We start from the raw sequence: 12,856 nt of genomic DNA, 5'->3' as shown, positions 1-12,856 counted from the left end.
TAACTCTTCCCTTGAAATATAAATCTATTTATATTTCAATGGTAAGTATTCAGCCTTGAATTCCCAAAATAGAATCTCTCTACGCTTATTCTTTAACAAAGACATTTTATGAAAACGAAAGAGATTTAATTCTTTTATTAATACAAAAGTATTTACTTTTTGTATTACATATATATATATATATATATATGTATATATATATATATATTTATAACGAGTGATTATTAAAATATAGGGTTATCGAAATTGATTTATCATTTCAACTTATTTTCTAAATGTATCGTTGGTTGTGTTTTCTATAAATAGTTATAAAAGCTCTTTGAATGTTGAGAAATTCATTCATTGAAGCACTTCAGAGTGTAACATTTTATCAGAATGACGAAACTTTTAGAATAAAAAAAAAGGTGGAAAGATGTACTTTCCCAGAATTGATTGTTTCAGAAGAAACTGCAATTTTTATTCTTTTTCTTTAAAAAAAAATTATTTATCACAAGGTATGTTTTTGGATTGTAAAATTTAATATACGCCTTTTTTGCTATAATTATGTAGCAAAAATAGTTCATACCTATATATTCCCATTTTTCCCTTTCGACTAAATGCCGGAATTTGTTTTTAAATAAATGCTTAATAATACGTCACGTTTTTTCTCCCGTGGATTTGACAAGGATTTGACTTACGGATCATCAGTTGGACACCACTGATTTAGGTGATAAAGAGATAAAGATATTATTTAACAAGGAATATTAATTTTGTTATTCGTAATAACTTCTTAAATATTACACTTCATTTTTAAAATATATATTTTATATTTTCATTAAATGTATTTATGTAGATATTTTATTAATATAAATTATTTTTTAAAAATAATAATGGTTTTATAAAAAAGTTTTAAGCATAAAAAAAATAATTTTCCTTTCTGTTCACCCGTTTGTAATTTGCTAAAATTGACTAAATACGTAGGGTTTATCATATAATCTATAAAGAATTTTTCTTTTTTGGAATTCATCTGTTTGTTTTATAAAAGCAGAAATACGTAAAAAAATGAATAAATAAATTATGAAATGAGCAGAAGAAAAGAAAAGAGCAAGAAGTTTCTAAAAAATGTAATTTTTGTATATTTTCGAGAGTAAAAATAGGAAAAACAGTAAATGTTTTTCTTGATTAAACTTCCTCAATAATACAGGATGTTCCAAAACTGGTATTTGAGCATTCAAACTTAATTTTTATTCATTTTTATAAGAAGCGGAATACAATGCGGAAGTTATTCAGAACATGTGAGGTTCAATGAAATGATTTACAAAAAAAAAAAAAAAAAAAAAAAAAAAAAAATTAAAATTAAATGATGGAAGGTAATGATAAAATTTTACATTTTTATATCAGAAGCCATGATGGTTATGATATTAACTACTTGGTTACGTTTAAACAGGAGCATAATAACTCCTTTTCTCGATTTTTTAATGATTATTAACGCCTTTTGTTTCAACTATTTTGTTGATCGAATCTAATTAAAAATGTTTTTGTGTCATGAGTATTTTTTTTCTTCAGTTATGTATTTTACTTAACATTTTCTTACTAAGATGTTCAATGCTTCAAGTTATTATTTTTTTTCTTTCGTATAGGCAAAACTTGAAGATGAAAGAGATCCATACGGTTGTTATGTTCGTCAAGTGAAACATGCAATGCCAACAAATATTGATGCGGAAACTATGGAAGAATTGTTTAAATATGCTGTTTTAAAATATGGGGATAAAAACTGTTATGGAATACGAGAGGTTTTAGGAGAAGAAGAAGTAGAAATAAAGCCAGGAAAATTTTTAAAAAAAGTAAATTCTCTAATGGTCTAAAATTTACGAGTATTTTAGAGAAATTATAAATCAGGTACAGTGTTAAATTAAAAAAAATACAGTTAGAAACAAAGTTTAGCTTATAATTACATTTTTATAGGCCAAACTTTAAAATGAAAAATATCTCCAAGGTTGTTATGTTATGTTCGTGAAATGAAGCATGCAATGTCAACAAATATTGATGCGTAAACTAAGGGGAGATTGTTTAAATATGCTGTTTTAAATATGGGGATAAAAATTGTTGAATTGTTGTAAAAAAATGGAAAACGGAGGAGTTTTAGAAGAAGAAGAAATAGAGATAAAGTTAGTAAAATTTTTAGAAAAAGTAAATTCTCTAATGTTCTAAAATTTACGACTATGTTAAAGAAATTATAAATCAAGTACAATGTAAATTTAAAAAACAAATACAGTTGGAAACAAAGTTTTAAATTTTACTTTTTTATAGACCAAACTTTAAAATGAAAGAGATTATACGGTTGTTATGTTATTTTCGTCAAGTGAAGCATGCAATGCTGACAAATATTGAGGCTGAAGCAATAGAGGAATTGTTTAAATGCGCTGTTTTAAAATACGGGGCTAGAAATTGTTATGGAAAACGAGGGGTTTTAGGAGAAGAAGTGGAGAAAAAGGCAGGGAAAGTTTTAAAAAAAGTACATTTTCTAATGTTCTAAAACTTACGACCTTGTTAAAAGAATTACAAATGAATTATAAAATTACAAGCATTATACAATTAATTATGCAATTTACAAAATTATAAGTTATTTTTATTATTATTTTTTAAATTTATTTATTATTACAATTTACAAAATTAAAAACATATATACACAATTAATTTTAAAAAAATATATAGTTAGAAACAAGATTCTTGCTTTTACAATCCGGGTGTTTTGTTAAATAACTGAAGTTTGTCAAAACCATATTTATTTAGTTTAGCTTATTAATTAAGATATTAAATAATTAAAAATAAAGCGTAAATAGTAATTATTTTTCAGCTAAATCTCGGAGAATATAAGTGGCTTTCTTTTAAAGAAGTAAATGAAAGAGTTGAGCATGTTGCCAAAGGATTGCTCTCAATTGGTGTAACATCAAAAAAACCCATTGTTATTCTAGCTGAAACGAGACTGGAATGGCTTTTAACCGCACAAGCTTGTTTCCGAATTAATGTTCCAGGTAAAAGAAATATTATATTTATTTTCATTATTTTTTTAATATTTCAACAAATATTCGTTAATCTAGACGGTGATACAAAAAAATAAAAATAAAAGTGGTGTTAAAAGCATTTTAATTTAAAATGCGTTTCCCTCAAAAGCGTATTTTTTTCTAATTTTTTTAAGATAGATGTTGCTTTAAGTGATTTTTCATATTGCGATAGTCATCATTTAACGCGTTTCTAAACCTGTAGTACTACTTGCAAAATAAATTCTAACAATATAGCACATAAAAATCTCATTTACTAAGACACACAAGGATAAAGATGAAAACAAGAGTTGAAATTTATTTAATTTACGTGTAGTATGCAATCTATACATTCTAAATTCTACAGATCATAACTATTTTACAGTACAGTGTGCCAAAAAAAGGTGAACACCTTGAATGATCCCTTATGTGCGGATTTTCACGGACTAAGATTCAATCTTAACAATTTGAGAACCTGATCTTAAATATGTAACAAAACGTATTTTTTCAGAATAAACATACCTTTTTTTCAATCTGTTTAGTTTATTAACTCTCAAAGTATGACTGATAGCTATAATTTGGCAAATATGGTCCCAATAGTTTAGTCAGTAGAGCTGTGGAAAGTTAAGATGAAAATTTTCTACGTATTATTTCACCACATCTTGGAATTTTTTTAAACGAATCGATAAATTTCTTTTGCATACAATTATGATTATAGTTTATTCAGTGATAATTTAATTCAAAAATAATTTTTAATAATTATTCATTTATTATTGCTATTTTATTTAATAATATTCGAATAAATTTTGAATTTTAAGGTGTACAAATTTTTACTCTACTTTAAACTTAGTAATTTTAAATGACAAAATGAAAAATTTGAACAAAATTGGTTGAATAGTTTAAGAGAAATATCATTTTAAGAGGTAGTATATTTTAAATTTAATTACTCAGGAATTATTCGACCGATTGCGCTCAAATTTTGTCTTTCATAATTTAAAATTATGTATTTTAAAATGATGTACAAATTTGTATACCTTGCACTTCAAAATTTTTCTATTATTAGTAAATAAGGTAATAAAAAATAATTAGTAACTATTAAAAACCATTTTGGACATGGAATTATCTTTGGATAAACGAATATTATAATTGTGCGCAAAAATTTTTCGATTCGCTTAAACAGTTGCATGAAATGCGCGAAAAATGAAATTAACATTAAAGGGTCCAAGTTTTAAACTGCTCTTCTGTCTAAATTATTGAGACCATATTTTCAAACATTACGGCTTCACCCCATTTTTTGAGGGTCAAGAATCTTAATCCGTTGAAAAAAAGGTATATTTTTTTAGAGATAGCATGCTTTTGTGTTTCATTTCGTATTTCAAAATATCGTCTGCACTAATTAATTAGCATATTTAAGGTTTTGTTCTTAAGCCATTAAGAGGACACTATAGGAAATTTTTCATGGCAAGTTCTGTTTTAACTCCATTGGTATTTTAAAATTTAAATAATGGAAAAAGTGAGTTCAGATAAATAAAAAGATAACTGTGAAATTTAAAATGATGAAAAGAAGTTTCAAAGTATCAAAATGATGAAAAGAAGCTTCAAAGTATCAAAATGATGAAAAGAAGTTTCAAAGTATCAAAATGAAAATAAATTATGGCAGAATTGCTTCCCCACTAGCATATAATTAATCCCGCAGACATATATTTTGGGTACTTTGAAATCTTTTTTTACCATTTAAACTTCATAGTTTACCCTAGGTTTAAATGAAATCCCATTTTTCTATACTTTAAATTTTAAATTACGATTGTGAGTGAAATAGAATTTGCTCTGAAGAGTTTTTCCCTCGGTAAAGTGTCATGTTGAGATTGAATTCTGGTACATGAAAATCCGATCAATAGATCAAAAGTAAGTGTGTTTAATTTTTATTTTCAGTGTTTTTATTTTTATGCCGAGCTGTACATAAATTGATAGATATGAAGGAGAAATGCATACATAAATTAATGTGTATGCGTTTGAAATCTGTTTAAGTTACGTTTGGTATGTGATTTAGATATTCCTGATGCAGCATACATTATTTAATTGTGTATGAATTAATGCTTATTAAGAATTAATCCAAACATAAATTAATGCATGTGAGGTAGAAATTAGACTAATTTATGTGTTGTGAGTAGGTGTAAAAAGTGTGTTTAATTTTTATTTTCAGTGTGTTTACTTTTGTGTCGAACTGTACATAAATTGATAGATATGAAGAAGAAATGCATACATAAATTAATGTATATGTGCTTGAAATCTGTTTAATTTACGTTTGGTGTGTGAATTAGGTATTCCTGATGCAGCATATATAATTTTATTATATATGAATTAATGTTTATTTAGAATTAATGCAAACATAAATTAATGCATGTGAGGTAGAAATTAGTCTAATTTATGTGTTGTAAGTAGGTGTAAAAAGTAAGTGTGCTTAATTTTTATTTTCAGTGTGTTTACTTTTATGTCGAACTGTATATAAATTGATACATATGAAGGAGAAATGCATACATAAATTAATGTATATGTAATTGAAATCTGTTTAATTAATGTTTGGTATGTGATTTAAGTATTCCTGTTGCAGCATATATAATATTATTATACACGAATTAATGTTTATTAAGAATTAATGCAAACATAAATTAATGCATGTAAGGTTGAAATCAGACTAATATATGTGTTGTATATGATACTGATTTACCGGATCCTATAAGCATGATTTTTCAGTGTATTAAATTATGCATGTAAAGGATTATTAAATTTTTATAAATTGCTGGCGTTAATATTTTAACTTCTGTGTATTTCAGTTGTGACGTTATATGCAACTTTAGGAGAAGAAGGTATTGTTCATGGCATGCGAGAAACTGAAGTCTCTCATATCATTACTTCATCAGATTTGTTGCCAAAATTAAAAGTATGAACACTATTTTTCTTGCATTAATAATCTTTAAAAATATAATTTAGGAAGAAACAATGGCTTCGAGCAAGTTTTTTTTCTTCTAATTTTTCTTAAGAAGAGTTGGGAAATACTTTCAAAGTAATCCTCTTAATTACAAATCATTTCCAACTTCATTTTGTGATTCGTATAACGATATTTATGAATCGGGAAATTTATAATGCAAGAAATAAAGTAACTCTCATTCTTTGTGAATGAAACGCTGATTGGAATGGAAAATAAATGAATGTTACCTAAAATTCTTATTGGATAATGAGAAAGTAAATTAATATATGTATTTCTTAAATCAGTGACTTTGTTGGTTAGTTAGTTAAGCAATGCAAAAAAAAAAAGTAAATACAAAGAAGACTAGAAATTTTTTTCCCCTATTTAATCGTTTTGCATATTTGACTTATATATAAATACAGAGTAAAAGTCACTCGAAATTTTTTTCACCGATATTTTTTCTATTATTTTATAACAGGCGTTGATCAGCCGATCCATTTAGCGTACGCGTGCCTGTTAATGTTCCACTTCATACCCCTATAATTTTTAGCTGAATCCAGTGGACACACTTGTTTTCGTGAAAAAATTTTCAGTGTATAGTGCGGCTATCGGGAGAACTCCTCCAGACACCAGTCGCACGTCGTGTGGGATACCACGGTTATGAGGAAAAGTTACTTCAAAAAGAGGTATAGGGTGAATAACTTTGTCTTGATCTTGGCATAGACCAGCGTGAGTAAACCAATCGACACTTTCATTCCTTCATCGCACCCCCATTAGAAATGTGCTCTTACATGTTACTATAACATCAGACAGCACCAGGCTTTTAGTCCAGATGAATTCTCCTCAGAGCCACACAATAACCAACCAGAATTAACTTAGCGAGTTAAGGCAAAACCACTTAAGTTACTGCAGTTAGCACAATGGCTAGCAAGGGAATAGCTCGCGAACCGTCCAGAAATGTGGATAGTTTGCGTATCCAATGGTCGTTGCCGGCCAGGAACATTACCCGCGTTTTCAGTAAATCGAACATAGTTTCATACATCTCAGTAACAAGCTCTATATCCTTTCTTGGTAAATTAAAACGGATGTTCTGTTATTAGTCCTCAATTTTTCTACATCTTTTTTTTCGAAAATGACGGTACACAAATCCAACGAATATAAGCCATTGCTCTAAAATGACACAAAATGGAAGCAAAAGGATTCTACCTTTAATTATTAAAGAGGAAAAAATTTTGTGATCGATTAACTTTTGAAATACATTTTTAAAAAAAATTGTATCACCCAAAAAGGCATTTTTTTTGCAATGTTAACGAATCACTTTAAGCACTTAAAAATAGAATATTAGCACTGGTTTAAAACGCAGTGTAAAGCGTAAAATTAGCATTAGATAAGCATAGCATTAGCATTATAGCATTGGATTAGCAGGAATTAGCATTAGCATACGAACCATTAGGATTGTAGTACAGTACGTGAAAATCTGATCATTAGATATAAAGCTATTCAAGTTGATTCGTTTTTCATTTTGCCGACTCTAACAACAATTTACGATTTATTCTTATTATCAGGGCTCCTAAAATAATTAAAGAAAACCTAGAAACGTTAGGTTCAAACTGATAAAACCACTCACAGTTTTCCTTTCACAATAACAAGAAAATTTACAAGTATTAGAGTCTCCCAGATAAACTTAAATATGTATTGCAATGAAACAAAATTATTTCATAAATTGGTGATTAGTTTAAGTAAAATTGATATGCTACATTTTATTTTAGAATGTTCTACCTCGAGTTCCAAATGTTACTCATTTAGTTTATATGGAAAGTTCGACAAAAAAGTCTACTGAAGGTATACCAAAACATGTAAATTCACTGCCGTTTTCACAGCTTGAAAGTAAAGGGAAAGAATCTAAAGACTCTTCTGGTAAACGTGGTCTTTTTTCGTTTGTTTTGCTTAAATTTGCAATATGTATACATAATAAAAGCAAAAGAAATGAATGAATTATATTTTAAGCTGTATTAGTTTCTGATATGTACGCTGAAGAGTTAAATGTATTGCTATAAACAATGAATTATACACAGAGAGAAAAAGTGATTAAAACAATCGGAATATGGTAACATTTAACGTGCTTTTGGTCCTATGGGAGCATTGAAAAGCTCTGTAATTTTTACCGATGTGCATGTTACCGATGTGTATGTTAAATAAACATAGAAACATAGTTTTGTAATATGTGATAAAATTTGGTAAATGTGGTAAAATATGATAATTTCATCATGATACCTTAGAGCACGACATAAAAACCATTCATTCGGTAACATTTACTTTTTAGTTTTGTATTTTTTAATAAATGTGTAGTAATAAGAACTATAATTTTGAATAAAATTTACAGTTAACCGTGACTTTATAAACAGAAAAATTCCAAAATACATGGCTTAAATACCCCATATTTCGTTTTTATTAACCAGAATTATGTTTTTTTTTAATTTTTTCTCTTTACCCGAAATGTCATTACCATGCAGTGCGGTAATTTCAGCAGAATTTTTTTCTCCGTGAATTGATTAAGGGCTAATCTTTTCCATTTATGAGTCTCATTTTTAAAATCGTTTATTACGCGAGTCATAGTTTATAACTTGCTATTTTATCTGTAACAATGGTATAGAACAAAAAAAAAAGAACAGTTAATATTCGTAATGATGTGAAATAATTAAGATACTTAATTTTTTTAAAAATAAATTTTTATCTAATTGTCTCAATTTATTTATTTATTATATTAAATCAAAAACAGCTTTTTTAATCAAAAACAGCTCTTTTCTTTTTGAATAAAAGGTAGAGGGAAATTTTTGAGTTCCAGTTTGAGAAATGTTTTGTTTTCTTTTTCTTTCCGTTAAAATATCTGAATAAGGACTAAGCTGTTTTTCAAACTAAATGTTCAATGATCAACAATTTTAATGAAATTTATGCATTACAAAATTTATGCTTAGATAAGATTAATGCTTAGATAAAATTAATATAAATCAGTCAAGCAACTTAATGTCAATTGAGAAATGAAGATTGACACATTTTTAATCAGAAAATATTGTTATTGCTAAAAATTGAAATAAAAAAAAATTATGGAAATTGGTTGAAAACTATGCTGCTAGTTTTCTTAAAGTAAATGACACTTCTGTCATTTTGATTTAAAAATATAATGAATTAATTACTTAAAACTTATTTTATTACTTTATTCTTTGTTTTAGAAGCAAGTTTTTCTCCACCTAAATCTGAGGATATGGCGATTCTTATGTACACAAGTGGATCAACTGGTATTCCAAAAGGTTGGATTGAATAGATTTTTATATTTGAAAGCTGTATTTATTGAATTGGTTGATCGAATTATTATAAATTATTAAAATTAATTCTAAAATAAAAATAGACACAAGTTTTTACACTTCAACGAGCTAAAAGAATTAAGGCAAATTATGAACTCGTGTAACATGCATTTTTTATGGTAAAATAGTATGCAGACTGGTGCTAAAATTACAAATATGATAATTATCTGAAAAATATGAAAATAATTAGATACATTAGTAATATCATAGAGCAATAAATTATTTAAAATAACATGGTATTAATTTTTAAAATCATAAATTATATTTATTATTTATGTTTTTAAAATAGAAATTATTTGAAAAAGGCATTCAAACTATGCTTGTAAAACAAACCAACTTTGTCATTCGAAATTTCAATGCTAAAGTATTTCTTAACTTCCTTATGGCTCCATTCCTACTTCTTTTTTTAACCATAACGTAGTATCTTCTGAATTGCTTAGAGATAAGGTTTTAAGAAGTTTTAAAAATTATAAGTAATTTGATGCGCCATCATGACAGGATTAATAAATGTTCGGATATTTAACTTCTAGTATTAAACATTATACTGATGGATAGTTTTCCTTAGGTGTAATGATTACTCATAAGAATATTTTAACAACTGTAAAAGGATTTGCTGAACTCATGAATAGTCCATCTTTGCAACTGAAGTAAGTAATAAGTTATAGATTTAATAAAGCGTTATTTCAAGTCTTGAAAAAATAGTCAATAGTGTCTTTTATTTAATTAAAATTAGGTCTTTTATTTAATTTAATTAGGAGTGTAAATTTATTTTTTTGTAAGCCATAAGTTTAAGGTATTAATTTAAATTTTGAAGTAACAGGCTTAAAAATTTTCATAGAAATTTCTTTCACGGAAGGTCCCGTCAGCTCATGTAAGTCGTTAAAACAGTAAAACAATAAAAGGGCAAAATTTAACACAGTAAATTTTTCATTAAATTTTAGGGCATCAGATTACTTTAAGGGTTAAACTTTTGGGGAAAATTACACTGGGAAACATTTTTTTTTGCTTTATGTTACATGAGATGTTTTAACGGATCTTGTATATTTTCGCATAGCTAACTTTCAAGTCTGCAATCCGTTTCTCTCTCCAAGCTGCTCTTATTTTTTAAATAACCTTTTTGCCGAAATGTAGAAATTTGAAAACGTTATGTATAACAGGATGTCACGTAAGTTTCGCAAAAAATTTCTAGAAGAAAAAAGGCACATCATCAGGATTAAAACTGCATAGGAACCCTTGTCTAAAAATGTCATCATACGCCGCTAGGGGTGCCTCTCCTATCATGAGCTGTTTCTTCGCTTACTTCTGAACAGGTCATAATAGGGAAGAGTTCGTAGCCCCAAAAAAGGACATTTAAGGCCAAGGTTTCCGATGCAATTTCCTTGATTTGCACACTTCGACAAAAAAAATTAATTAAAAATTTCAGTTTAAAAAAATCTGTAGCTGTAGGAGTAAAATTAATTTCCTCACACCCGAATTAGATAAGATCAAATATTTGCATAAATGCAGCAAAAAAATTTGCTCTTTAGTGTGATTAGCGTTACGATTATTACGGTTTGGATAATATTCTATTTCACGTCCAAGAAAAATTTCTTGGAGAAATAGGGCATTTGATTGCAAAATTATTTCATAAAATCAGAAGAAAATATTTAAAAGTATTAAACAGTAATTTCATTGATAGATCAAGCTATTTGACTGATTCATGTTGAAACAACTGGAAACTACCTAAATAACTAAAATCTGTGTAATACTCCCAACTTTTGAGAACTGCCCATTATAAAATATATCCCAAGCGACACTTGAATTTCAGTATGATTCCTTGATTACTTCTAAAAATCTATTAACTACTTCTAAAAAAATCGATTAACTACTTTTACAAATCTAGTAACTACTTTTACAAATCTAGTAACTACTTTTACAAATCTTGTAACTACTTTTTCTAAGAAAACATAGCTCTTTGATTATTTTAAACGCACCGATGAAAAATGCATTGTTGCGCATTCACAATGAGAATATCATCTGTTGAAAACTACAATCGATATTTTCCTTGAAGACTATAGTTTAAAAGTCTAATTGAAACAGAATTGTCAAAAAGAGAAGAAATTGAATTCAAGTGAAGTTCAGGACAAAATGTTTTAGCCCTTCAATAATTTTTGTTGAATGCGAAAGTGTTTGAAAGTGTTGAAATTGTATGAAAATGTGCTTTATTTGTTAAGTTTAAAATTTATAAATTTTTGAATGCTTACCTGTTTAACATAGAAGTTACTTTATAACTACCCTTATACTTATTCTTAGAATTCTTTTTTTGGAAAAGTCAGAATTACATTATCATTAGGGATCACAAAATAATATTTAAGCAGGAAAAAATAAAAATAAAATTTCAAAATTTGATGAATAACTTTTGAGAAAAATGGGAATGACAAATAAATAAATACATAAGTTAAAATAAAATAGAAACCAGTATGATTGATGGAAGAAATTGAGAGGAGTTCAATGGATTATATAAAAAAAACCCGTTTAAATTTCCCATGGCAATCAAATTGGTTTCTACCTTTTATATTCGCTTTTCACAATAGTGATTTCCCAGGATTTGATAAATTTTTTTGTTTTTTCCTCGCTAAAATATTTATTGGCCATTTCTAATGAATAAAATTTGACTTCTAAAAATATATATTTTTCTCAATGCCTATTCTTACTCCTTTCTATTCTTATTTTTTCTTAAAGAATCTTATTTTATAAAATCGCATTCATTGCATAGTTTTACTACATTTCATGAGCTGTTTCGTTTAATTATTTATTATATATTTTTAATTTTTTAGACCCAGTGATACATATATTGCTTATTTACCTGTCGCACATGTCCTAGAGCTTGCAGCAGGTAAGAAATAAAAATAAGGGATTATTTACTGTTATTCTTTAGACTTTTTTCGAAATGTTGAAACCATTTAAAAAAGAGAAAAGTGGTATAAAAAATGAAGTAATTTGGATAATTTTTGACCTTATAGTTGGATTTCAATTGAATAAGTTTAATTCTTTTTGAGTCAAAGAACCTATCAAATACATAGTTCCTCGATTCTATGGTGCTGGGTGTTACTTTATTAATTTGCTTAAGTATTTCGTCGCAAAATTATATTTTCTTTAGGAGATGGCATCGAAGCCTATCTTTTGGGCATTTGTAATAAATAAGTATTTTTAATATAATTAATATTATATTATTATTTGAAATATTTAATATTATACTATTTGTAATAAAAAAATCTAAACGGTAGTTTGAAATAAAATACAGATTTCTTTATTTTATAATAACATTTTTATTTAATCATAAAGTTGATATCAAAGCAACAACACAACTAGTTTTCACTCTGCTGGTATAATTCCGTCCTTTTAATATTTTCAATCATAGAGTTTGGCATAATTATGCCTCAAGTCGAAAAATCCTTACTAATCAGATATCTATCTATCTATCTATCTATCTATCTATCTATCTATCTATCTATCTATCTATCTAT

The 12,856-nt window shown here is 27.0% G+C and overlaps 1 protein-coding gene across 1 annotated transcript in view; it reads left to right on the top strand.

Moving 5' to 3' along the window:
- The window catches only part of LOC107443697 (long-chain-fatty-acid--CoA ligase 4), a gene marked incomplete in the record, with an annotated part of 46,553 nt that overhangs the window by 17,938 nt on the left and 15,759 nt on the right, over positions 1–12,856 (top strand). The window contains 7 exon segments of the mRNA XM_016057647.4: positions 1,620–1,823; positions 2,837–3,014; positions 5,855–5,961; positions 7,758–7,905; positions 9,219–9,296; positions 9,916–9,997; positions 12,167–12,225. Of these exon segments, the coding sequence (XP_015913133.2) occupies positions 1,620–1,823; positions 2,837–3,014; positions 5,855–5,961; positions 7,758–7,905; positions 9,219–9,296; positions 9,916–9,997; positions 12,167–12,225 (856 nt within the window).

This window comes from Parasteatoda tepidariorum, chromosome X1, assembly GCF_043381705.1.
Source record: "Parasteatoda tepidariorum isolate YZ-2023 chromosome X1, CAS_Ptep_4.0, whole genome shotgun sequence".
NCBI lineage: Eukaryota > Metazoa > Arthropoda > Arachnida > Araneae > Theridiidae > Parasteatoda > Parasteatoda tepidariorum.
This window is presented reverse-complemented; position numbering and strand designations above follow the sequence as displayed.